Consider the following 27,477-nt stretch of genomic DNA (forward strand, 5'->3'; position numbering starts at 1 on the left):
GTTATACAATGATCGCGTGATGGGTTCGAGTTAAAGTTACTATTTTTCATTTATGTGATAACAGCACTTTAATATATGGTATTTATTATTATATTTATTTATTATGTGTAAGTATAGTTGGTGTATTAAACCATGTACGTAAGATATAAAATAACAACAAATGGTGCAATCAACTAGATTTAAACCTATTGAATCGACTTGACAACTTGAAAAATTTCAGCTCAGAATTTGTTTTTCGTTTTTCTATTATAATATGACAGTTTTTGTGGCAAACTAAAAGAAAAAAAAAACATATAAGACACAAGAAATATGATGGAATTATTCAAACGATGCCAAAGAGACAAAATTCCAAAACTTTAGCCAAAGAATCTATTTAAAATGATGTTGTAAGTATTCGAACCTTTTTGGCTATTATTATACCTTTATAACATTTGCGTATATTATATCCTGCTATATTTACATGTAAGTACCTCTTACAGCTGTTTTTGTTTCAATAATTAGTGTGTGATTTGTATCATTTGTTACAGAGCTGTTTATTCTATAGTCTCTCTTTACACACAGTTAGCTACCACTCAATAAAACAATTATCTGTAGTTTCCAGGAGCTGATCAGGGAATGAGGGGCTGGGATGTGTACACAACCCCAAAGAACCTGTACAGTTATGGCACAACCTTGCGTGCACCTAATTTAAGAACTAACTTAAAGCCTAAGTGTGCTACAGAATTCACTAATGATTTCACGTGTAATTTTGGGGGTTTCTTGGAGAAGACCGCCCCAAGATCTCACGGCCACACTAACTCCTTTTTTAAATCCATTTGATCATTCGACTACTCATTTTGTTAGTGAATTGTAATTCATATAAATCAACCCAGACAAGGTTATATGTGCAACCTTTGAAATCATCCGATGGGCTAACCTTTACTAGAAGGCTATGACTAATTTCATCCTTTCCTGGGAAATTTCTGGTCAATTAATACAACTAAATTGATTTTCCTGATGAACTTTATCATACCGTTATATATTTATGGTTCTGAATAGATATACCTCCGTATTATATAGCATGCAAATGATTGAATGAAACAGAGATATCGTTAATGTAACACCTGATCGTAACAAATGACTGCTCTAGTTAACTTAACGTTGGTCAAGACGCGAAAGTGATTCCAATGCAGTGATTGAAAATGTGTTTCCAAAAAATAGAAAGCAGAACCGAAAAGATGGCTATTATATATATTTCACCGAAATCGTTTGCTATGAATGATGGCGAACTTGATCAAAATTGGCTTAACATCTGATCAACCATGAAATCTGCCAGATGGTTTTGACATATAAACGATTCAGATATAAATAGTATACACTGTGATCGATAGCCTGATGGATGTAAACTGAAGACAAATTAATATTATTAATATAATAAGTGAACATTACATCTTTAATATTACTAGACAATTTAAACCCCCAAAAAAAGAGTTTGCTACTGTGATGAAATGATTCACTCGTTTTTTTTTCATTTTTTCTTTTCTTTTAATATAACGGTTTGGGTTAAAACATTAACTAACTGGATATATATTTTCATGCTTTTACAACTCAACTAACGGTAAGAAATATGGCTGTGTGGATACATTTTGGTCCGTTTTATGTCTGGTGAGCTGTGAAGCTCTATGCCGCAAATTTCTCCATGGTCGAACATCATGACATTTCTTAAAATGATTACTTACCATTCGTCTTGGTGAAAAAGAAGGGGAGGGTGGGGTGTGGGTGGGGGGGGGCAGGCGGTGACGAATCACACTTAGCGCGTTACATAAATAAGTTGATCAAAGGCGAATTGTTCCAAAAGTGTCGTAAAAGTTTTAAATAGTTGTCTCTAACGATGTGCCTGTATACACTTCATGTGATCTCTATAATACCATTGTTATCAGTACAATTTAAGAAGGTTACATAAAATTCAACACTGCTATAAATATATACCATTGTGTATATATTCACTTATGCAATTTGCTAATTAAAAGTACCATGTCATTCTTTAGGGTGTTCTTTGCCTCCAGTCAGCAATTAACCCCAAATCTGAAAGTCGTATTTTAATAGAAAATATAAACGAGTTTTGTAAACCGACCCACCCACCCCAAGGGTATAATTTATTTGTTTGGAGTCCATTTAGTAAGTTGACCCATTATATCTGTCCATGTGCGTCACTAATCACGTTGTACTTTGAAGGGCGAAATGAGTAAAAGGAAATATTATTAAAAAGAAAATTAGTTCGTTGGGGGGTCATATCCATGCAGATAAACGTACACACATATGATGTGACACTAAATACTAAGTGCGTGGGTTTAATTTGCTATAGAAATATCACTTTCTTTGTAATTACGTTATATATCGACCGTTTACTTTATATTATGACGAACTTATTATTTCTAATTGATATAAGAGTTTTCAGCGTATGAGTTCATCAGAGTTGGATGAAATGAATTATTTAACATTTGCAATTTTTATGAATATTTATTGTAAATATGTACTTTGTACTGTAATGTATTGTAAGACATGTTATTACAATGTATTTATCACGACTATAGGTCAAAATGAGCAGTAACTTGAAAGCATTATCAAACATGTGATATTGTAATGCATTTTCAACTTGATTTATTTTTGAAATACTTTCTAAATAAATGGTCCCAATAAAGTGTAAACATATGCACTGAAAGCAGGTTATTGCAAATTATTGTAAAAACATAATAGCTTAATGCATTATACAATGCATTGTACATTGTACAATTGTACATGCATTGTACAATAAATGCAAATACGTTATACTTTAATGCATTACACCCAGTACAATAACCCAGTACAATAAATGTAATAAATACGTTATAGCTTAATGTATAATACCCAGTACAAATAAATGTAAATACATTGCATTATAGAAGTAAGTCATTACAATGTTTGACACAGTTTAATTTACAAACCCTATTCCCGTATATTCTCTTCTGTTGAGTGCAAGAGTAATCCTATTATTTGATGTGTTGTACACTACATATCTGTCTAATGTGACATATAGAATAATGCATTGTTAATGACGGCTCATATATTACTACGTAAAGTGTATATGCGTCTTCTTGCCTTCATTACCCAGTGCAATATGTATTATTGGATGGTTACCATGCAGTCAAATATCCTTTAAGCCTGACTTGAGCTGTGGGCCTGACGAATATTGGAAATGGCGACATAATTTTAATATTGATGAATCCAACCGCGCTGCCTTAAAATAGAAGGAAACGTGTTCAGTGAAATGAGATTCAGGTGCATGATTTACAAGGGGAGGGGGGGGGGGGTTAGAGTGATTTCGGGGACGTCTGTCTAACTTGTTTGAGACCAACTTCATTACAGCAAAAGCGGCATTGTCTTTTATAATTAAACATCTGTACACTGTCATTTGCTGGGAGTTGTTGGGGTCGGAAGCTGCAGCATTTTCAGAAGGAAAAAATAGCCTGTCAGAGAGAGGATTTACTCTAAAGCTTTGCGTTGTGTCTGTTGTAGAGGGGGCGTACATATGAGAATGAAGCTGGAAGCTGCGCAGAGATATGAAAGAGAGAGAGAAGGGTGGAGAGAGGGGAATTCCGAAGGCCTGTGATCCTCGGGACTTCTGCTAGAGCGGTTGTAGATATTTGTTGTTCTCTTGAAGCAATCTTAAAGTACAGACATACATTTCTGAAAGGAATTCAATTTCAGCTGTAGTATCTTCTTTGTTTAATATTAACGAAATCTGTAAATTGTAGACGTAAGATGGAAATAGAGAGAGCGATTGTATTTTCTTTCTTTATTCTTCTTTTATTAATCTTATATTCATGGGTGAAAGACCACATTGAATTTGGCTCCAATTCTGAGACCCACTTGGCATCGATTTTGGTCGGACTTCTGGGTTTCACTGGGGATTAATGCCCCCCCCCACCCCACCCGCCCTCCCTGCACTGTATATTTTCTGTGCTGTTTGGGTAGTAGAGCTGTCCATAATTATTGGAAGAGATTATTTATGGCATTATATTCTGTATTATCTTCTGATAATCTTCTGATTATTATGATGTTTTATCATTATCTTCTGCTTATCCCCTGGTTATCTTCTGTAGATGGCAGATTGCACTTAGGTTTCAGTGAGCATATAAAAGGCATGAAAATGAAAATAAATAGGTGAAGGCTATCAATAAGACATGTGTTTGTTCGGCGAGGTTTAAAGAGGAAGGGAGTAATAATGCTTTCGGTGGGAATGAATGAACGCAGGGTGTTTCCATAACGCAAAGAGTAATAACTTATTTTGAAAAGGTTTCATATGAATTATCGAATGAAGCATTGAACTTGTTTATTCAGTCCAGCGTACAATCAACACCAGTAATCATGCCTTCGTTTTAATACAAAGTTGTGGAATGAAGGATTTCTCACCGGGATTGTTACAGAAACCTATATCGTATTAAAGACGCAATTAATTATTATTATTAGTGCAATATTATGAAATTTTTTAATAATTAACACACTCCATAGTTTTCGAATGAATTTACTTCATAAACATGCAATAGAATGATACCAATTTCTTGTCATCCTAGCTGTTTCTTGTCATGTGAAATCTCTCTCATATAATCTTCATATCGAGGTTCTTTTTTCAAGACATCGTCAGCAGCAGACGCTGTTGCTAGGCAACCGTCAATAACATCGATTATAATACGTAGTCGTCGATTGAGGGCTTCATAATGTGGCTCATACAAGACCGGGGCGATTGGATCGGTTGACATGGACTCCCTCATGACGTCACCTAATTTATATTCATTTTTATTCAGAAGCAGTAAACGATGGTAGGTTGAGTTTCGTACACTGAAACGAAAATAAAATAAAATACCTGTCTTTTGTGTATGATAGAGATAAAGTTGTTAGTAAAAAACCGACTCAGTTTTTTTTTTCTTTAAAGAAAATGGTGACACATCATTCCTCACTGTGATAATGTGTGATTAAATGATATATGCTGCGTGAAAAATTAAAACCAAATATTAGGCAAATAATACGGTACTAAATGCAGTAATAAGCGAATCATACAAGGTTTTAAGAACCCTGGCAGATGTTATTAGTGACAAACGAATCAGACACAACCCTAACGTAAATTTAGCTGCTGAATAAGAAAACGATAGGTTTGGTTGACTTGAGATGGGGCCAAGTTTTCGAGGATTTATCGTTGGTATAAAACAGAGAAAATGTTACAATCTAACCAGAACTGTGCTTTCCAAAACGAGTTTTCTATGCTCTTTGCTCTCTCTCTCTCTCTCTAAACGGCCAACTCCTCACTTAATCAAATCCTTGGTTTGTGTAACAGCTTATGTAAGATAAGAGGCGATTCACTCTACGAATAGAACGTAACCTTGTAATCTTCCGTACAAATAAACTGACAGTTATAAGCATCCGTAGAAATCGACTTACAAACAACACTGCTTTAGCTGCGCCAAGCAAGTTAGTTCATCCTTCTCGTAACTACCAAATCTATTGAAACAAGAAAAACAAGTAATTACAGAAACAGTGATTAGACGATACGAAACTACCATGATTGTGGTATACTCCATTTTTATTCCATAGATTGTTCACCCGTGAGCTTTTAGCTATTATTTTGATGACATAAACCACACTATACTGTTGTGATGATAGAAACCGTGCATGGAAGATTTGCTTTATATTTAACTACTCCAGTCTTACATACGGTTTCACCATATATAGAGGCTAGCTGTTTCATTGGTTAGAATACACGCATATTACGAGGAATGTGGCTGGTCAAAAGGTATCGCGTTGTTGTTGCTGGCTTTTAAATGCAAGGTATTCCTGCCAACGTAAAACAGACTTTTAAAAATCACATACAAAAGTTGGTTCTAACTTCAGCAATTGCGGATTCAAATGACTGGCAAAGATGGGAACCAAAAGTGAAAAGAGCGTAGGCCCTATCTGTGATTTTTAGAATACTCACGATCGACCTTGGTCCAAGTGAATAATCGTTGAAAAATCACCGAATTTGAAGAAAGTATTGTAGGTGTGACGATCGAAATTACCTAATATTGGAAGGAAAAATTTAGATAGGCTAATTGTATGAAATGTCGCTGAAATTAAACTTCATGTGACATAGAAATCCCATTACGTACATAAGTGATATCACGCTAAACATGCTGGGAGAAAATGATGTGATTCTGGCATGCCTAGTGTTCATGATCATTGTCTTTATTTAAATGTCAGTGGTCAGTAATTAAGTCACAAATATAGTTCATCAATCATTAATGCAACATTTTTCAATTAAAAAGGATTAACATAGATTATTGTAAACTTTTTTTTGTATCAAGGGATCTAGCTCAGCAATTGTTCATATGTTGTATGATTAATGTATCATGAACGAAAACCGGTGATTTATCAATAACACATGAATATAACATCTTATAACAAAAAAGGTCATCTTTATATCATTATGGGGTAACTTGTTCCTTTCATTTGGGAAGATAAGAGCAGGGAATTGTAAAATCATCTTATTAATGTGCTATAAGCTTAGACTAAATATCAATATTTTAATGAAGACAAAATGTTTAAAATATGTTTAACTACGACAGTAGCTTTATGTGGCTCTCCTGGTGTGACAACAAATGTTTCACACTAATATACACGATTGCAACACCATTGCACGTTTCTATTTTTATGCATTTATGTCACATTTATGTTTTAAAAAACAGTTAATATCATCGCCGAAAATACTCGCATATTAAAGTGTTAAGACACAGTTGAGATCTACTTTGCCGGAGTTTACAACTTCCCAATTAATTCTCAGAAGTTAGGGGATGTGAAACTTACATATTTGAAATACCTTATAATTATGAGTATAAACTGATCCACATTGCATGTTATACAACACCTAATTGTATTCTGGTAAATTGATTGGTCAATTGCTCGTTCATTGCATGAAAATCCGTTCTATTCCACTCTATGAAATAGAACCATGGGTTATACTTTTTTGGTAGCACTTTTTTTCAATGGTAAGAGAGCAGAGAAACCTGTCTGTTCAAAACAATCTGTTGAATGAGTGCATTTTACCCATCTTAATATAATATGTTGTATAAAACAAATAATGAATGGTTTCCATTCGTGCAATAGTGCAAATATTTCATTCGTTGAAAGATGTTATTTGTTCCATTCAACGAGGCTGCGCCTCGTTGAATGGAACATTCCATCTTTCAACTCGTGAAATATTTGCACTATTGCACTCATAACCATTCATTATTTGTATACTGTCATACTAGTTGACATCATTCAGCGTTATATATTGACTTTTAGTGCATAATATGTCACGTCTTTTATTTGATGGCGCTATTAACATTTGTTGTAGGCAGATCTGTTACCAGGTGTCACCCACCGATGTCTTTTAGTAAGACAACAGACCAAAATTTGTAAGTTTAACACTAATGATTACGCTGATGCTTGTGATTAAATCCTTTATTAAGATTTCCATGTGTTTTCGAAGGTTCCCTCGCCGTGAAATCTTTCAATGGTAACTTTGAATCGATGACTGAAACTGAAATAATCTGAGTCTAATTGAACGTTATAAAGTAAGGCTAAGTTTTGAAGTGAATAATGTATGTTAGGGAATCACGTGCAGACTTGTAGTGGTTAACTGTATCTTTGAAGCAAACACGTGTAACGCAATGTTATTTGCATACGAAATATGAAAACTACAGATCCAGGTTACTTCATAGACATATATTTCAGGTCCATGCTGGGTTATAGAGATGATTTAGTTAGCCTATGCAGGCGCGTATCCAGGGGGGGGGCGTTGGGGGCGCGCGCCCCCGGGTAAGAAAAAGAGGAGAGAACAAAAAGAGATAGAAGAAAACAGGGAAAAGGGAAGGGGGAAAAGAGGAGGAAGGAAGGGAAAAGAAAAAGAAGAAAGAGAGAAAATGAGAAAAGGAGGGAGTAGAAGAAAAACGCCAAGACACCGGGAAGAGCAAGAGGAACAGTGACACAATTACAGTGCTGGTCCATATTATATACACAGGGTAGCCAGTGACGGATCGAGGATTTCGGAAGGGGCGTGCGCCTCAGCCTACCCCTTACACTTACAACTCCATCTTTGACGTTTCAATTTTTCCTCTCTCACTAATGTATACATATATCAGGGGCGTCGGAGCCGGTACGGCAGGTCCGGCGTAAGCCGGACCAATATTCACGGCGCAAAAAAAAGTAGGACTAAGAAAAAAAAAATGGCAAAAAATGATGCCATGGCAAATAATGATGACGGCAAGTAGGCTAAATGTGACTACTCTGGCATGGCAGGGGTCTTGTTTTCAAGCTCGGGAAGTGCCATTTTCTGCAATCTGGGAGGCAATTTTTTCAAAATCTTCTCCATTACGCTACGCGCCAACCATGGTGGCGCGTAGCGTGCTTTGACCTACCAAACGTCCCCCGATAATTATGATAGATGGCCACACTCTGATCTGCCGTACCAATCCCAAATAGCTTCCGACGCCCCTGTATGTATATATACTATATAGGCCTATAGTTGTATATCATGACGCGTGTGTGTAAACAATTGTAAAATTGTGCTATGAAACCAACTGTGGCTGATCTTGAACTCGACCGATTCTTCGGGGAACATGACGCATTTCGGTATTAGCCCAGGATCTATGTGCGAACTGCACTAGACATATGTCATTCGATGCAACACTGTCATACAGAGATAAAATGTTCTACAACGCGAACTGAATGCTAATTGTTACCCCACCCCTAATACCGTAACCCATACAATGAATCTAAAAATAAATTCCGCATGCGATTTGAGAATTTAGCACATTTCCTGTGAATATCATGTAGTGGACCCAAAGGCGTATCATTGCCGGTGGGGGGCGGACGCACCCATCACTTCTTGAGATTGTTCCCATCTGCCAGTGAAAACGCGCGCCCCACAACCCTACGCCCACCCCTCTAATCGCTTTCCAATGAGTTACAAAACCAGACCCATAGTATACAAAAGTCTACTTGGATTATTTGTTCCCTGATTTTTTTTTTCTGCAGACGCCCATGAATTTCCCCAAACTAAATTTCTAAGCCATGAGATCTAAAACTTAAGGAGGTTTGGGAGCATCATTGGGTCTGGAAAGTGTCATTTCCGGCGATCTGGGAGGTATATTTGCCCCAAAAAATCGTACGCTACGCGCAAACCCATGGTCGCGCTCCGCTTAGATAGTGTCATAGAACAGACACGCGTCACCACCATTATCCAAGACTGATCTACGCCCATGCTCAAAACTGTCGATGTGTGTAGTGTTCGGTTTCGGAAATATCTGGTATATTTTTATTTCCTTCAACGAATTTTTTTAGTAGCCGTCTGAATTTTCGAAAATTCCCTAACCAACATTCTTCATCATACTTCATCATACTCGTGCAATTTTGACCAGTCTGTTAGGGTTTGAAGGAGGTTTTTCTGTATCGGTTGTCCATAGATGATATTTTGTGCAACATTATGGGTATGTTTTGAAGTGAATTTATTGACGAGAATTGAGAATTTTCAAATTCTGAACAGTGGGGCTAACGGATATTGTGGGCCGCGATGAAGAATCACCTACAAAAGCAATGGTCCACAGGATATGTGATGAAGTCGAACATGATGTGTGACTGGTGGCAATCTTCTAAAAGGTTATAGATGAGTAAAAAAGTATTTGGAAAAAACTTGGTTCTCAGGCAAAAGTGTACATATGGTTGGTCTGTTTCAAGCCCGAGAAGTGCCATTTCCGGTGATCTGGAGGTACCAAAACCAGAAATTTGCTTGTAAGCTGCGCGCCAACCAATGGTGGCGCTCCGCTTAGATAGTAATACGCGCCTCCCGGGTTAGAAAATCCTGCATACGCCCCTGGTTAAATGCAGCTTTTCAAGGCCTGGACAGTGCCATTTACTGCAATCTGGGAGGCAATATTTGCCAAAAAATTCTTGTGCACTTCGTGCCAACTTATGGTGCTTATGGTGCTCCACTTAGATAGTGAGCCAGCAGTTATGACTTTTTATTTCATCAATGGCTTGCAACCCCCCCCCCCCCCCACTTCTGACAAGAAATCTCCGCCACTGATCCAAACGACCATATCTTGAATGAGGAATAACTTATTGAGCGATCAGTATATAACATATTTTTTTTCTTTTCCATGTAAGTGTTACAATGTCTGCATCCGGAATACCAATCAAGAGTAGGACTAATACTGATTACATCAGATGTTGCATTTTCCATAAATAATTACCTATGGTGTGTATTTACTGTAGGCCTACGTCATTCACATACTGGAGGCCTACAAACATAACACAATTCGCATTTTCGAAAATAATGAATGCCAGTCTACTCTAACTTACCTATAAAGAAATCAAAGATGGACAGATCTATTATATCTAGCATTCTTCTGCCTTTGGTAAAAGGGGGATTTACCATGACGGAACTGTAACAATACGAAGAGTTTGTTTCCCATCTGAAAATAAAAACAGTAACTTTGACACTTTATTCATCTTATTCATTGTTCAAAATAGTAAAATAACAACAAAGACATCAAAAGAATGAATGCACTGCTAACAGATGTATTATACTACATTAATGAAAGTTACGCAAATCTCGCAAGTTTTTATTAAATTGCTTGTTTCCAACTTCGATCGACACATCCTGACGTACTATAGAGAGGCATAATCAAGTCAAGTCCATCTTCTCATCATACAATGTATGTATATCAACGGACAAAATCTTATTCACAAAGTAGATATACAACCAAAGTATTAAAACTAACATAACTGTTCCGTGTTCTGATCAAATAGAAAGAAAAATGCCATTATCAGATTCAAAGTCTCTCACAAAACGATCATGTAGCCTACTGCCAATGTTATATGCTGTTGTTTCTCGGACTGGTATACCTAAACGTTTTAGATGTATTTATAGACACTTCCAAAATCCAACCGCTCACTGTTGTTGATATCAACCAATGAGAAAGCTTATCCTGCTCTAAGTAAGAATCACTGCTGAATTCCTTCGGGATTGCATCTGTTAAAAGACGGTGGTGATAAATTAGTGTTTAAGCTGTTGTCAAGCTTGACTTGATAAAGATTTTAGATAATTGAATCTGTGTGTAGTCTATGTTATATTAAAAGAATTCTTACTTAGCTTTTCCTGTCCCTCTCGTGTAAGATCTTTTCCAAGGGTTCAACAAATTTTTCCTTCTGTACTCCCTATCTTGAGGAAGGAATGCCGCAACACTGCCCTCTACAAGATCCGGTTTCCCACAAACTGGAGTCTTAGATATTTCACAGTATTGGTGGCATTCAGTGATAAAACAAGTGTTGTTTGCTAAAAATTAAAATAAATGAATAAATGAACGTCTGAAGAAGTAATAAATTTCCGCCTTGAACGAAAGTTTGACAGTTAAATTCCTTTGTGTTTGAATTATGTTAATTTATAGTCTCAATGAGTGTTGCCAAATTTTAACCTCGACATTTCCAGCTTACTGCCCTAAAAGCTCAGTGAAAAAAAAACACCGTTCTACGCAATTTTGATATTAATAATTATTATTTTTTATTGAGTTATCTGTCGTTAAACATTTTGAGCTGAATAAAATTCGCCAGATTTTTTAACGAGTCCGTAGATTCTACAAACGTCAACCAAAATTTACAAGCCCCGCCCAAAAAATCATGCGCCAATCAAATCCCTCTGTTTTGTTTACAACCGTTAGGCTAGTCTTACTTCTACTTTCGTGGTTAGCCTGGGTTAGGTCAATTCTCTTGAATAGTATATTTCTTTCGGTCTTAGCGATGTAGCTTGCGACATTGAGTCATATCATTCCATTGCAAGGATTAAACAGGTGTTTCAAACGTTTCCTCCGTGAAATTGTGTCAAGAAAGTTGACGAAACAAGTATATATAGGTTACATTTGTGAAATGGACATTTTACGGTAAATCGTTCGCGCTATAAGGGCACCAGAAAATAAATTTCTTTCTTTCGATTGCGACAGCTTTTCTCCATTAAACCCACTTGGTCAGAGTGGATTAGGAATAAGAAACATTGAATCTGCTTCGGAAGTTTGTTTTTCGAAATTCATCAGCAAACACGTATTGAGACTTGAGAGAATCGGAATCAATGGTTACCTTAAACCTTATAGCACAACATAACGTACTCCTCCTAGACTCAAACCCTAATGGTCAAGATGGAATTCTTCATTTATATCATGTAAAAATCCCATGCATAAAAATATAGCAAAACATTTATTTTTTCATGAAATTTTGCGAGGAAGTTCGACAAACTAACTTCACGTTGTAGAAAATCAACCATGTTCTAGCCGATACTCATAAGGGTACAATAACTACTGGTGTTACGGTGTTACGAACACAAAGTAGTACTTACTGATGCACGGTTGTAGGATGTGAACCGTAGTAACATGTGTTACGGGTGGCACCAGTAGTTTCTGTACTGCTATGTATTTGAAGTAAAGGAGGTAAGGTACCGCTTGGTCCCAGTTCAAACCTCTCTTTAAATAACGCCCAATTTGTTATGCCGAGAACGAAGAAATGCCATGTTCGGGTTATAGCATAAAACGACTTCATTTTAGAATCGCGTATTAATAAACTCACACTCAATGGTTGGTGCAGCAGCTACTGTTCATATCCCACAACCGTGCATCAGTAATTACTACTTTGTGTTCGTAACATGTGTTACAGGACATGAAACAGTGGCTACTGTACGAGTCATGAGTATCGATCGGGTGGATGTTCATACATCCTTTCTTACATGAAAAAAAAAACTGTTATTTAATATATTATATCTACTGATAATTTATATTTTATTTACCTTTTCATACAAACACTAGTTTACATTTCGTAGAAAATCGATACCTGCATTGCGTCATCGTGTGTTATCTTTTAGTATTCTGGTCGAATCCAACCTTCAAAGTTATTGCATCATATACTAACCTGGTGATTTGAAGAAAGATTTAACAAAAACCTTTCCAGACGCACATGCCTTTATTTCAGATGTAATGTTGAATATTCTTCCAGTTGTCGGTGGAACCCTTCGAAAATCCAGAATTCTGTCGAGAAACAAAGTTTTATATGTTACCAACTATTTTTCAAGATGTTTTTTTTTTCTTGGGGTGGGGGGAGTGTCATATTCACAACTACCATATGTAGATTTATCAGACAGGGTAAGTTAAATTCTATGGAAAATTGATACAATCGATTTTATTTCAATCAAACAATTAGGAGACCATTACAAAGACAAATATTGTTCTTTTATTATTTCCATCGAAATAGTCACTAAAAGAGTTACCATGACAACTTTACTTGTCGAGAATGACTTTGAATTATTGCTGACGTAACAAATACTACTGAATCATAATGATAGTGAGACTAATATGTGAAACTGGAAATCCGAGATACCTATCTAGATGAAAAGCTGCTAATTCTGCTGTGTGTCTCTCAATATCGGCAAAGAAATAATGATCCGGTAATGTCTGGTACTCCCTGGGTACTCTTGAGGTAAAATGAAAAGAAGAAAAACAACTTTAAATGTTTTATTTTCGACAGAAAAACAATGATGTGGAAAGGTCATGTATACTTATATTTTTGAACTCTAACATAAAATACTCGTAAATTTATGAACATTGCTATTCATGACCGATGTCCACCAAGCAATATTGATGACTTGAGGTATAGTAATAATATTTGATTTAATATTTGATTTTTATATAGCGCTTTACACCAGCGATAGGTATCAAAGCGCTTTACAGACGTTATATTACCCCTGGTCAATGATAACCTGTCACAGAGACAATACCTCCAGTCGGCAGCAGTTATATACTGCGCCCAATGACAAGTTACCTCACAGGTACCCATTTAACCCCTGGGTGGAGAGAGGCATGTGAGATAAAGCATCTTGCCCAAGGACACAACGTAATGAACTAGGCAGGAATCGAACCAGCAATCCTTGGATCACGAGTCCGACGCCTTAACCAATTGGCCACCACGCTCTCTTTAGAATTAACCATTGCGGAATAGTGTCAAAAATTGTAAAGGATCCATTACTCTGGAAATTACCAGACTTGCAGAGAATACTGAAAATAACATTGTATTTGCTCAACTAAGACAGCTTAGTAAAAGGTTTTAAGACTAAGACAGCTTAGTAAAAGGGTAAAAGAGTACTGGCTGGGTACTCTCATGAAGATTGGACAAAATTGATGATTCAATATCCAACTTCCAATGAATGTTCAATGTAAACAGAAAATGATGTGGTAAGGAAGAACTCAAAAGAGCTCAAAACTATTTTGAATCATGAATTTAGTCATTAATCGACATAATTTAACGTTCAATTGGCAAAAGAAAACCTTCTATTAAGCTGTGTAAGTTGAGCAATTACAATGTTATTTTCAGTATTCTCTGCAAGTTTGGTAAATTCCAGAATAATGGATCCTATATTATTTTTGACACTATTCCAAAATGGTTAATTCTAAAGTAGTGCAAACTAACGAAATACTGCGCCACTATAAATGTTATGACTGTTTGGTACTTGGCATATATCATCAACTTTATATACGTTGTGTAAACCGTAGACACATATTTTGTACACCTTATGCGTTTTGTAATACACTTCACTCATATCTACTGGGGTAACTCACATGCTCTGCACACACACACGCAACTCACATGCGCTGCACACACACACCTTACATACACCAAATAAACATACTCATACATACCTCCACGGTTTCATCAGTGCTTTACCACCGTCGGTAAAAGTTATATTTAATTTGATTTGCGTCCCGCCGCCCATCTGAGCTGTAAATATAAGTTACAAAAACTGTCCAGAATACAAAACACAAAATGAAACATATATTTCTATTGCACCAATCATTAAACTTTATTTTAAAACACCCTTCACTAACCCCCTCCCCCTATTCCCTACCCTCCCCAACCAAGTAGTCTTCTTAAGCCCACTACAAACTGTTACATAGAAAATTGCGGAATGTCGGGCATTGGCATAGGTTTAAGAATATACGAATGATCCTTTTTTTGCCAGTGTAGAGCCGCGTCGGATTTAGTCGGGAAAACTGAACATGAAGCGTTTTCCCGACTGGCAGTAGTAAAGTGTGCGGGATTCACGACTGGCAGTAGTAAAGTGTGCGGGATTCACGACTGGCAGTAGTAAAGTGTGCGGGATCCACGACTGGCAGTAGTAAAGTGTGCGGGATCCACGACTGGCAGTAGTAAAGTGTACGGGATCCACGACTGGCAATAGTAAAGTGTGCGGGATTCACGACTGGCAGTAGTAAAGTGTGCGGGATTCACGACTGGCAGAAGTAAAGTGTGCGGGATCCACGACTGGCAATAGTAAAGTGTGCGGGATTCACGACTGGCAATAGTAAAGTGTGCGGGATTCACGACTGGCAGTAGTAAAGTGTGCGGGATCCACGACTGGCAATAGTAAAGTGTGCGGGATTCACGACTGGCAGTAGTAAAGTGTGCGGGATCCACGACTGGCAGTAGTAATGTGCGGGATTCACGACTGGCAATAGTAAAGTGTGCGGGATTCACGACTGGCAGTAGTAAAGTGTGCGGGATTCACGACTGGCAGTAGTAAAGTGTGCGGGATTCACGACTGGCAGTAGTAAAGTGTGCGGGATTCACGACTGGCAGTAGTAAAGTGTGCGGGATCCACGACTGGCAGTAGTAAAGTGTGCGGGATCCACGACTGGCAGTAGTAAAGTGTGCGGGATCCACGACTGGCAGTAGTAAAGTGTGCGGGATCCACGACTGGCAATAGTAAAGTGTGCGGGATTCACGACTGGCAATAGTAAAGTGTTTGCGGGATTCACGACTGGCAGAAGTAAAGTGTGCGGGATCCACGACTGGCAATAGTAAAGTGTGCGGGATTCACGACTGGCAATAGTAAAGTGTGCGGGATTCACGACTGGCAGTAGTAAAGTGTGCGGGATCCACAACTGGCAGTAGTAAAGTGTGCGGGATCCACGACTGGCAGTAGTAAAGTGTGCGGGATCACGACTGGCAGTAGTAAATTGTGCGGGATCCACGACTGAAATGTGTCAAGTTTTAACAAATATCAACAATCACGGGTTAATAAATTTACATGTGGTCTAAACGAGCTCCGGTCGTTAACAGCAAACAGTGGTTGCGTGCGCTGATCAGTCGCTCAGTGTACGGGTCAGTTGCAGGACTATTAGTCTTCACGTTTATAGATGTGCGAAGATCAGCCGTACAGTGTGCGGGGATCAGTCGTACAGTGTGCGGGGATCAGTCGTACAGTGCGGTTGGCGTTACTTTGACGAACATACTGTGCACACATTTTACTTAGTACCCATGTCACCCACGGGGATATTTCTGAGGTTATATGATGCGTGTTTTCCATAACAAAGCACATTTTGTTGTTGTTCAGGAAACTAAAGTGTATGTCAATGAGAAACCTATATCACAGAGAGACTACAGCAACGTAAAGTTTACTGATGTCATGTAGGAGTACCTTCCTCAGTTTGAATTGTATACAAGTCAACACCTCACAAAGTGAGTGCGTGCTTAAAATGAAAGGTGTGATTGATATGGTTGGTACTTTAAAGGTGGTAACCGGTGATGTGGCCGGGTGGAAAAAGGCGTTGGCATTTGAAGCATTGAGGCTTAGCAATCGGGAGGTTCCGGGTTCAATACCCGGCCAGGAGCAATTTACTTGTAGGAAACACTTATCGTTTTTTTTTAGAAACACCGTTTTAATAGAAGTTTCTATGGCAACACCCCTGTTGTGGGATTCCCCTTTCTAGAGGCAAACTTCGTCCTTTTGGGAAACATCTCTCTTTTAGCGAACGTTTTCCGTGAAAAAAATCACGAACGTCCATAAATTATAACAGGTTCGCACGTGGCCTCTATATGTTATATCTGTAATATGGACACGTAATAGATGTGAAGTGAAGCATAGACTATTTTATTAATATTATAATTTTCGATGTCCCCCTCCCACTCAGGGGCGTAGCGAAGTGGTTTTTGTTGGGGGGGGGGTGTGGAGAATTTGATTTGCCGACGGATCTGGAAGTGGTGACTGAAATGGGGGAGGGGTCTAAGGAGAGGGTGTCACCCTTTTTTTAGTTTTGAAACGTCCTTAGATGCAATCTGGTGCATATTTTAAGTCAAATTTGATTTGCCGACGGATCTGGAAGTGGTGACTGAAATGGGGGAGGGGTCTAAGGGGAGGTGGTGTCCCCCTCTCCTTTGGAAATTTTTTAGTTTTGAAACGTCCTTAGATGAAATCTGGTGCATATTTTAAGTCAAATTTGGCACGGAAGAAGCTCCCATTCTCCTTTTCTCTATTCAGCTTTCCTTCTTTCTTCCCCTTCCGCCCTTTTCACCTTTTCTCCTTTTGCGACAGACCCAAAATTTGCCGACAGCGACCAAATTATTGGGGGTGTGTGACACCCCTCCCCCCACACTCCCCCGCCCCCCCCCCCCCGCCTCCTCCCACTGAGACCAGGTTCGCATTGCTCAGTGTTACTATTCATATAGAACTGTCATGCACATGTACCGCTGGAGGTGGACAATTAGCTATAACCACAACTTTGCGTTCAGACCTATTTACAGACATTATTTTCCAGTGAAAATATGCCTCAAAATACTATATTTGGTGTCTAAATACTTATTCATTATCTTTGGGAGGAGCCCCATACCACCCTTCATGACAAACGGCTTCAAAGATGTCGTGCCCACACATAATTCTCTATCAAATTCTGGATCGTCCCCTAACAGTAATAGCTTAGTTACATATTAACGTTGTAAACAATGCTCGTTTCCATATGTAATATGTAAAAAGATGATATGGACGAGGCAAGGTTTACATTACAATAATTCAAATATTTCTTTCCAGGCGTTCGTTAGCACTGTGTAAATAATATCGATTTAGTTAAATTCTTTTGAACTTGGCAATTCAATCAAGTTTTCAAACCTTTATTGTGTTAGGCATTATAATAAAACTAATAAATAATGGGCTAGTTTGGATCATGTTGAAAAACGAAACAGATTTTGCTTAACCACTGATGTATTATTAATTTCATTGGAATTTTATCTGTAATGCTGCAGAAACAGAAAACAAGTATATGACTAATATTATATTCTATTACAGATGAGTATGCTCCATAACCTTTGTGTAAACAGCAGATGTTATCCACAGGCAAGGTAATGGTTTTTAATTGTTTTAAGTAGCTAGAATTTCTCGTAGATTTGAATCATGCAGTATTTGTGGTGCATGTCAACACTTTTATCATTTTCGGTTATCATTAAGTTTAATTTTACTTTTCAACATATCAGTTATTTCAAATATCAATACAAAATGAGGATTAACTCGTGATAAGATATAAAAAGATATAAAAACCATTTGATTCAATGGTCCACTTATAATATTTTCAGTACTTTGTGTTACTTACGTACAGAAAACGTAAATGCTTTACGGTATACTATAGAAAGGAAAACATTTACATGGGATTAGGCCTGAATTTCAAAAGGAGAATAAATTGCTTAGTAATCACTGTATGTAAAACGAACACAAGTAAATTCAAATTAAACCGTCTTGCAATTTACTGTACAATACAACAAAGAGGCTATTCTAGGCTATTCGAAAGAGATAATGAGGGCAAACTGGAATTATAATTACAATGTTGGTATACCAGAGTAAACTTCGCATGCATTCCAATATCCAGCATCAATAATTAACTTTGTCTCGTTCAAATGGCATTTGATAAAAATATAATCAATTTTCGTGTTTGAATTCAAATTTTACATATTTACTTTAAACATATACTCACGACAAATAGACATAGTAGAATCCTGGAGATACGTCATTAGTGATGTCATCTCGTGTGTACTATTGAATGAATACAGCTGGTATCGGTTGATATCTTGATAAAATTGTTCCCATGGTGAATTATGTCTGTCCCTGGAAACAGCAAAAATAACAAATGTTATTTATCACTTTTTTATGAAATATTATATAACCGTTACAGGAAGTTTCAAAGACGAAACATGCATTTATGCCAAAAATAAATAGAGATATAGTGTATAAACCTAGTAGCGACGTGTATATAGGGTTGTCATATCTCCAGAAAAGTAGAGATGTCCCGTTTACTGCAGGATGAAAGTATAGACTTCCCGGTCGAAGAAAAGCATAAATTCATGTTATTCGTCCTGAATCTTAGTCTTAAAGTAGAAAATAAATTCCTGGTTTGAAATTTACGGCAATCTGTTGAAATACTGCTCAATACTTATTCAATTCGTTTATAACTGAAAATATACCGTTGATGCCTAATTTAGACACTACTTCATGTAGTCATGTATGCAATTAGTACTATTTCATTCTGTCATATCAAGCCTACCATTAGTTATTTAAACACATATTCCTAGTTAGCCTATACTCCCGTTTCTATCAGTAGTTAGGTATTTGTTTTCATTGTGTTGACTATTAGTGGTAACTTTCGCACTGATATATGTATATATGTATATATATATATATATATATATATATATATATATATATATATATATATATATGTATATATATATATATATATATATATATATATATTATTATCAGTGGTAAGTTAACCACGTATAGTTACTGCCCTATACTGGCAGTGTCTTAGTATTATATAGTCTGCCAGTAGAGGCTTACATATTAATTCATAGCTACTCTCGTCGGTATTAAGTTAATTTCATTTGTCTGTCTGCCACTAGTGATGAAAGCACCAAATCTTATTTCCATTCCTACTAGTATTAATTTGAGCCCGGTCATGTCAAAGAGTGGTAATTTAAGCACTAATTTAGAAGGACCCTTTAACTAGTAGTAATTTAATCTTCCATGCATGATGACCTTTATGCTAGTAGTTATTAACGTATCAATTCATACTCTCACTTCTACTAGTAGTACTTTAAGCCCGTTCAGATCAACTTGTGGTAATTTAATGCACTAAGTTATACCGATCCTTTTACTAGTAGTAATGTTAGCATCCATCCTTGATGACATGTCTGCTAGTACTGATTAAAGTATCAATTCATCCTCTCACTTCTACTAGTAGTAATTTAAGCCCGCTCATATCAACTAGTGGTCATTTTATACACTAAGTTATACCGATCCTATTAATTTTAGCATCCATCCTTGATGACCTGTCTGCTAGTACTGATTAAAGTATCAATTCATCCTCTCACTTCTACTAGAAGTAATTTAAGCCCGTTCATATCAACTAGTAGTAATTGTATGCACTAATGTATTCCGACCTTTTACTAGTAGTAATGTTAGCATCCGTCCATGATGACCTGCAGTCTGCTAGTACTGATTTAAGTATCAATTCATACTCTTATTTCTAATTGTAGTAGTTTATACGCTAATTCATACTGACCTGTATACTACTATTAACTTAAATACTTACGGATCCTTATAGATCACCAATTTATCATCTTCTGTTAAATCTCTAGGTAATGGATTAGAACTTCCGTGATCCCTGAATAAGGCGTCAAATTTATTCCTGTTTACAACTTTAATGTAAGGAACAAAGGGTGGTTGCTTGTGACGTGGAACCACAAAGATTGTACTTTCATCCGGCGTTCCAGCTTTCTTTGAATTAAGTAATCTCTCTTGAATCTTCTCATCAGTTGAAAGGTCCATAAAATTTCTCATCCCACGAAAGACTGAGTTATAAACTTGATCAGAACACTTTCCTTCTCTAGTTTTCATATACAGTAGATACTGGGTAGGTAAAATAATGAAAACAAGGCAGCCGCATAACAAAATTAAAAAAACTGTGAAGGAATTCACACCTCTAGTTATGATGAGAAACTTCATGTTTGCTGGTCTTAGCTAATAGATGTATAGACCCACATCTGATTTGTCACAAAAGCAGTTCAAATTATAAGCGTTCATCGATATTTTCGCACTTTATATAAACAGCTGTGTTCTGTTTTGCCACGTAATTTTTAGGACATGATAGTATCGAGGGGTTTATTATTTGTCTCACGTCGTAATCATTTTTTTATGCACAGTTCATTTTACATAACGCCATCATTTATTGTTTTATTTAATCATTTATTTAAGCACAATGCACATTGCAGTAGTGTTTTTCATGTGAAATATCAAGAGAATAACAGGTTGATAATTCACGAAAAGAAAAGGGTTTTCACCTAAGCCAACACATATATCTTTGTTATTAGTAAAACAGGCCCTTCTGGAATACAACAACCTTTAATAAGACAGATATATCTCGAGTTGAAACGCTGTGAAGATCATCAAAAGTGGACATATAGGAAGCCCAGCTGACGTTATATTTGTTAGCGCGTATATCTGTCTAGGATTGCACTAGCCGACAATTAGCCAGATGATCAGGAGGAAATAACGGCGAAGAAACAAGAAGGTATCCTTATCGCAAGAAAGAGTTAAAAATAGTAGACTTAATATGAGAAAATTGTCATTTTTTTAAGGAACTAGACATTCCGAAAATAATTTGGAAACTTATTGATATTCTACCGAAGATTCTTGGACCTAACCAAACCCGGGTATTACTCTGGAAGATATTTGCCACACGATGTGCAGATGGAAAGTGTCTTAAAATTATAAAATGTTCAAAGCAACCTATTTGCTTGTAGCTACATATTATGTGTGTTCTTAAGTGCCTTTCATTAACACAATAGTAACTGTATTTGATAATGTTCCTCTCGCTGATATATATTTGCTCGTTTGAATCACGTATTCAGTGAACCAGAATACCACGACACAGATTCAAAAGGGGCCACTAAAGTTGACTGTTACAGGGCTCTCTACGTTGGTAGACCAGTGGTAGCTGGACCATGCAATCCCAATGGTAATGCGACCAGCAAGCACCTTTGGCATGCATGTGTGGCATTATCGAACCTAAACACGGTATCTTATTGCAGTTAATGCGGTTGAAATGCGTAGGCTTGCCATTTGCTTTTCAATTAGTTGTCCTTACACGTTTATATGGTACCAGGGTTATGGCGTTTACAATTGTGTCAGCAAGAAGACATGTCGACTTTGTAGATTTGGGGAATTAGTTTATAAGTGGTGAAAGCTTCACCTCTATGGTTATGAGTTATGGCTTCTATGCACTTAACCGATGCCGTGAAGGGGTGTTTGTATAACGGATCATGTACACCTGCTATATTTACGGCACCCGGTCAAAACGGCACTATCAACTGAAAGCGATCTCCGCGGGAAACAAAATCACCGCAACAAAGAACTCTAAACCATGCCCTACCTATAGCATCCAATCATCACAACCCCAAAACCGCTAAAAGCTCACCTTATCGCCCCGCACTCAAGCACTATCGCCCGGAGATGACATATATTGGCAAACGGCGAAAGTCCGCCTCATCTTCGAGTAATTAGTCATAGTTAATCACCGACAGAACTCCTCGCCTCCCATGAAAGGCTTTTGCAAAGAATAATAATATCACGCCTTGGTAAAACTCGTACAGTTACACGAATGAGCCAATGTAATAATTGTGAATTAAAAGAAGTTCTCGCGTGAGTGAATAGCATTTAACTTAAACAACGTTGTCAAAATCTTGTTTATTAAAACTTGGTAGTTAAAAGTGCTTGATCAGTATTATCAGTTATATAATTCACCTCAAAATCACAACATTCTTCTACAAGATTGAAAGTGTCCAACTGGACTATCACGGATATTCGTTGTACACTATCATCACTAGGAATAGCCCATCCCACTTAATACAAAGATATATACTCCAATATATAACTTGCGCCCAGCAGCGATTTACACAATCAACAAAGAACATGTTTTTCGTCCGCCCCTCAAAATGCCTACCACAACTGCCAGTGATGTCGTTTTATCTACATTATGAATATTCATGAAGCTCAGGGCGGAACATGTCAGAGAACCCGGATAAGATCAGAGTGATCAGTTAAACTCCGAGTACTTGGTTCAGATCAGAGTGACCAGTTAAACCCCGAGTAATTGGTTCAGATCAGAGTGATCAGTTAATCCCCGAGTAATTGGTTCAGATCAGAGTGATCAGTTAAACCCCGAGTAATTGGTTCAGATCAGAGTGATCAGTTAAACCCCGAGTAATTGGTTCAGATCAGAGTGATCAGTTAAACCCCGAGTAATTGGTTCAGATCAGAGTGATCAGTTAAAGCCCGAGTAATTGGTTCAGTTCAGAGTGATCAGATAAACCCCGAGTAATTGGTTCAGATCAGAGTAAATGTGTTTCTTTCCATGTCATGTAAGCGCATTTTCAGGAAATAATGTGATATGGATGCAATCAGCATTACCTGTCAAAGAAATTAACAAATGGTCAAAGTGGTGTTTGTTCTCTTGCATTAGCCTACAAACAATTAAAAATGTTTTGAGAATTTTTTTGTAATATATTTTGCACTAACATGTTATTTTGGGCATGATAAAACTAGCCGGGTATGCTTCCGAAAACAGCATTAACAGTCGTCATACATTTTCCTGTCATTGTGATCTTCCTTCAATACTTCTAGATATGAAATTGTCCATGTTATCAGCGTTATAAGGAACACAATGTTGATAAGAAGCAAGAATGATTCCCATCACAAGATAGTCATCATCGGTTAGTGTCACATAATCATTACGTTATATTTTACTGAGGGTAAAACATGACACCATAATCGAAATCTATTTAATGTTTCTGGTACTTATATATTCATTCGCCTTTACATACCATCATGTAAAGCAATTAATAGGTGGGGGGGGGGGTATACAATTGGTTTATTTGTTACAACTTTTCATTGATATAAATACTTGAACGCATGCGTGTGACATCTTCAACTGTTTGAAATCCTCCTTTTAATAACACATGCAGACCTGCACCAGATTATCAGAGGATGTGTCTCTTCCTCGGCCACCGTTAGTGATTGGCGACTTAGACCTTATAGTCACTGGATGTATATAGATTCTCTCGTACTGGAATAACTTCAATATTTTAGCACGAAATTGCCTGTTTAAACAAGCAAATGTCCTTCATAGAACAACCATATTTTACTAATTCTAAAATACATAAGACAGAAGCATTATTAATATTGAAGGCCTCCTTTAGTGACACAATCATTCACCTCATAAAGTGGTCTCGCAAATGTAAGACCTAAGACTATCGCAAGTCCCGTCATCCCATTTACCGATGTCATCAGCAATAATCGCCACCATGTTAGCACAGTTGTCGGCATTATCTCCGGCGGGCTGGTCACCACCCCACTGGGTGAATGTAGTCAGGCTGCCATCAGACCATTCCCAAACGCCTTCGGTGGCCAGGTCATTGTATCCAATGTACATCCACTATATAAGGAAAACAAAGAAAACGTTGACCACAAGATAAGTTTGCGAGCTATACCCATAGACGACAATATGGTTAGGTATTAGGAAACGATCGCCTGGATTATTTAGAGAGTTTGCAAATATAAATACCATTACCAAGAGAGAAGTTTAACGTCCCTTCAAACTTTTAATTTGCGTCCTCTCCCTTACCGCCATCTTTAATCAGCATACTTTATATTTTGGTATTGCTGAATGTCTGTGCTTACTTTTCAGCAATGGTGAAAACCATTTTGACTGGTCAAAATAACATGATCACAGAAGACTGAAGTGGATTTGACATGCTGATATCATATTCACTCTACATGCATAACTGTTCTGTGTGTGTGTGTTTCTGAATTGCGGGTGTGTCCAGTAGCCAAAAAAAAGTGTTGCAATTGGGGAATGAAACTTACTGACATCTGCTGACACAACGCAAAGGCAGATCTTAATTTGGGCATTAATATGATTTCATTATTTGAAGACTGAGCTTATCATTATTATGCAATTACCAACTAAAATAATTTTGCCATAACCTCTTACCTCATGGAAGGTGCCGTCAAGTGGGCGTAGCATAGAGACCCACCAGTTGTATATGAATAAGTTCTCTTCTTGACTGCCAATTGATACAAGATGACCGCCGTGGGCTTGGCAATTGCTTTCGGCATCAAGCCAGGAAACTCGAACTTGACTCTGATATCTGTAATAATTAAAGAACGTCATTTCAGGTAAAATCCTCAATCGACGTTTCTTCATTTAGCAAGTAACGTTATATCTGAGCCGAAGCGTTTGAATTTTGCTAAAGCTAATAGAACGTGACCGAAAAAAAATATTGAAATATTTGCATTTTAGGTTGGACATTAATGGTATAACAATTTCATGATATATGTGTATAATCATATATTTCAGCCGAAACCTCATTTGAGATAATGGACTCAAAATCAATCTTAAATAAAGCCTAAGTTATATGGCATTTTGAAAAGTTTTAAAAAACGGATAGATAGTTGAACCAGCATTGAGTTTATTAACGCAAGAAGTGACACAACATATCTTTTGACATGACACAACATCCCATTTGACAAATGACACAGTTTTACATATGATTCAACAAACAGCATGCATGAGGACCTTTTGTCCATATTAATTTAAATGTATAACTTCAATGGGCCGGGAAGTAAACCCTTTTTTGTGGGGTTGATCAACTGTTTTGGAGGGTCGCCAAAAATTTCAAGAAAAGAACAACATCGCCGTAATTTGTAGGAAAATTACAAAATCTTGAACACAAAGTAAGTTACTTTCAAGATTTGCAAAACAAAATATTATTTTACAGTCAGCTATACATTGATCATATAGCAATATGTTAAATGTGTGGACCTGTTCCCTTTGCCACAACATTCGCCACTGCAGGGTTGCCAAGACGATCGAAGTGAACATTTGGATCAACTAGTAAAAACTTTGAATACCACGGCCTGAGGTGATGCAGATGCTTATCACAAACAAATTATAACAAAATAAATACACTTTTCTCCCCTTGGGAGGTAGGGTGATTAAATAGCTTTTAACTTTGGTCAACAATTTTACCAAACCTACTGAATATTCTCAAAATTAAATTTGAAAGCACCTAACTAAACATTCACCCCTCTTATATTTTTCAAGCCGAATTGATGGTTAATGCGATATCAAGGACTAACACCATTCCAGCCTCAACATTTCATTCCCATGACACTTTTCATATTATTAATACTTGTTTGATAAAACGGAAATTTTTAATTTTGTTTAGTCAAGTTAATAAACTACGTTTTTTTAATTTATTTTTATCTGTATCAAACAGCATCAAGCAACTACAAAAAGCTGCTTTAAAATGAAGAAATGTGCCAGCGGATTGCTATTAGTCATTCAATGATGCCAGAGGTTCTGTTTTTCCCAATATTTTGAAGGCGAACGTACACACATAGGCCTATAGTTTATATGAAACACTTCACTTCAACACTTTCGAAATAACAATGTCTAAAACCATATTATTTAAAGAATATATAAAATGTTGTAAAACAACGGCATCTATATTGCACAACTGGTTCGATGTCATATTTAGATCTGCTCGTGTCGTCTGTCGTTTCAATAAAATAATGACAAAACCAATATCTTCCCAATAAAATCATATTTTTCTCAGATTTTCTAACGGTACTGTCAATCATGCGTCTCTATCACATACGTCCATGATAATGGTTAGGTGTGCCTCCCCTTAAGCTATAGTGACATGTACATATATGAAACGAATACAAACCCGTAACAGCTATTTTGCCATTGAGTCCATCCCGGGGGGCATGATGCAAAAGCCGATGTTAAAATCGCTGCCAAAGTAACCACGTGCAAGAAGATGTTGCTTGCCATTCTTTCTGTGCAGCTCCAAACCACGATTCCCTCTATACGTTGTCTGTCGATGATGTGTCTTAATGAATATTTCTTCTACCTCTACTCTTTTTATATTGTCTTAGGAAGTCAGGGCTAACTTCTATTTCATATACTAATGTTCACCCAACCCATACTCAATTTATTTTAATTGTTGCTGTAGTAGCCAATAGGAATCGATGCTACAAGACAGATATAGGCCAATAATTCGATCTGTGCATGTTTACAATACCTATCATAAAACTATCATTTTTCTTTTGAAGCTCTGTGTATGTAAAGTCATACCCTAATGATTTACAAACACGGTTTTGATACGTATTTTATAGGCGTGTCTTGGTGATCGATAATGTACTAGGTTTGCAGATATATAGTTTTAATGGAGAATAAAGTACCATTTCTGTCCTCATGGCAGAATATCATGTCAGTTTCCTTTTACCTGGGAAGAAATAGGTTTCAAACCAAGGAAACAGTTTGGGCTCGGAGTGAATTCCCTGCGCTAAAGTTTTGAAAAATCGCGACAAAAATATACTAGACAAGAAAAACATGGTAACTGATGTTGAAATTTCACACGAGAAATGAAAATTTCTTCAAGGCTTCTGAAATTGGAAGGATCACATGTTCTACTACGATAGTGCAACTTTAGCCAATTTTGATGATGACCCGTAAAGAGGGC

The 27,477-nt window shown here is 37.1% G+C and overlaps 2 protein-coding genes across 2 annotated transcripts; both read right to left on the minus strand.

Annotated features, from left to right (window-relative positions):
- LOC139959768 (extracellular serine/threonine protein kinase FAM20C-like) lies at window positions 1-21,003 on the minus strand. Its single transcript, XM_071957609.1, has 10 exons — window positions 20,481-21,003; window positions 18,864-18,994; window positions 14,766-14,844; window positions 13,450-13,542; window positions 12,985-13,100; window positions 11,182-11,368; window positions 10,393-10,505; window positions 5,990-6,071; window positions 5,455-5,514; window positions 1-4,857 (listed from the first exon to the last, which is right to left on the minus strand). Exons 1-10 carry the CDS (start codon window positions 20,891-20,893, stop codon window positions 4,584-4,586), a joined length of 1,548 nt encoding a protein of 515 aa, XP_071813710.1. The 5' UTR covers window positions 20,894-21,003; the 3' UTR covers window positions 1-4,583.
- A 3,025-nt stretch (window positions 21,004-24,028) lies between these two features.
- LOC139960178 (echinoidin-like) lies at window positions 24,029-26,868 on the minus strand. Its single transcript, XM_071958344.1, has 3 exons — window positions 26,680-26,868; window positions 24,939-25,095; window positions 24,029-24,380 (listed from the first exon to the last, which is right to left on the minus strand). Exons 1-3 carry the CDS (start codon window positions 26,784-26,786, stop codon window positions 24,162-24,164), a joined length of 483 nt encoding a protein of 160 aa, XP_071814445.1. The 5' UTR covers window positions 26,787-26,868; the 3' UTR covers window positions 24,029-24,161.
- Between the last annotated feature and the right edge of the window lie 609 nt (window positions 26,869-27,477).

Source organism: Apostichopus japonicus, chromosome 19 (genome assembly GCF_037975245.1).
Source record: "Apostichopus japonicus isolate 1M-3 chromosome 19, ASM3797524v1, whole genome shotgun sequence".
NCBI lineage: Eukaryota > Metazoa > Echinodermata > Holothuroidea > Aspidochirotida > Stichopodidae > Apostichopus > Apostichopus japonicus.

Coding starts and splice junctions, on each gene's coding strand:
- LOC139960178 (XM_071958344.1), bottom strand. CDS start 26,786: ATGGCAAGCAACATCTTCTTGCACGTGGTTACTTTGGCAGCGATTTTA. Junction 25,096..26,679: donor TGGCAAAATAGCTGTTACGG/GTTTGTATTCGT, acceptor TAATTATTACAG/ATATCAGAGTCAAGTTCGAG. Junction 24,381..24,938: donor TTGACGGCACCTTCCATGAG/GTAAGAGGTTAT, acceptor TTCCTTATATAG/TGGATGTACATTGGATACAA.
- LOC139959768 (XM_071957609.1), bottom strand. CDS start 20,893: ATGAAGTTTCTCATCATAACTAGAGGTGTGAATTCCTTCACAGTTTTT. Junction 13,101..13,449: donor GCAGCTTTTCATCTAGATAG/GTATCTCGGATT, acceptor GTTTCTCGACAG/AATTCTGGATTTTCGAAGGG. Junction 10,506..11,181: donor AGAGGGACAGGAAAAGCTAA/GTAAGAATTCTT, acceptor TTTTATTTTCAG/ATGGGAAACAAACTCTTCGT.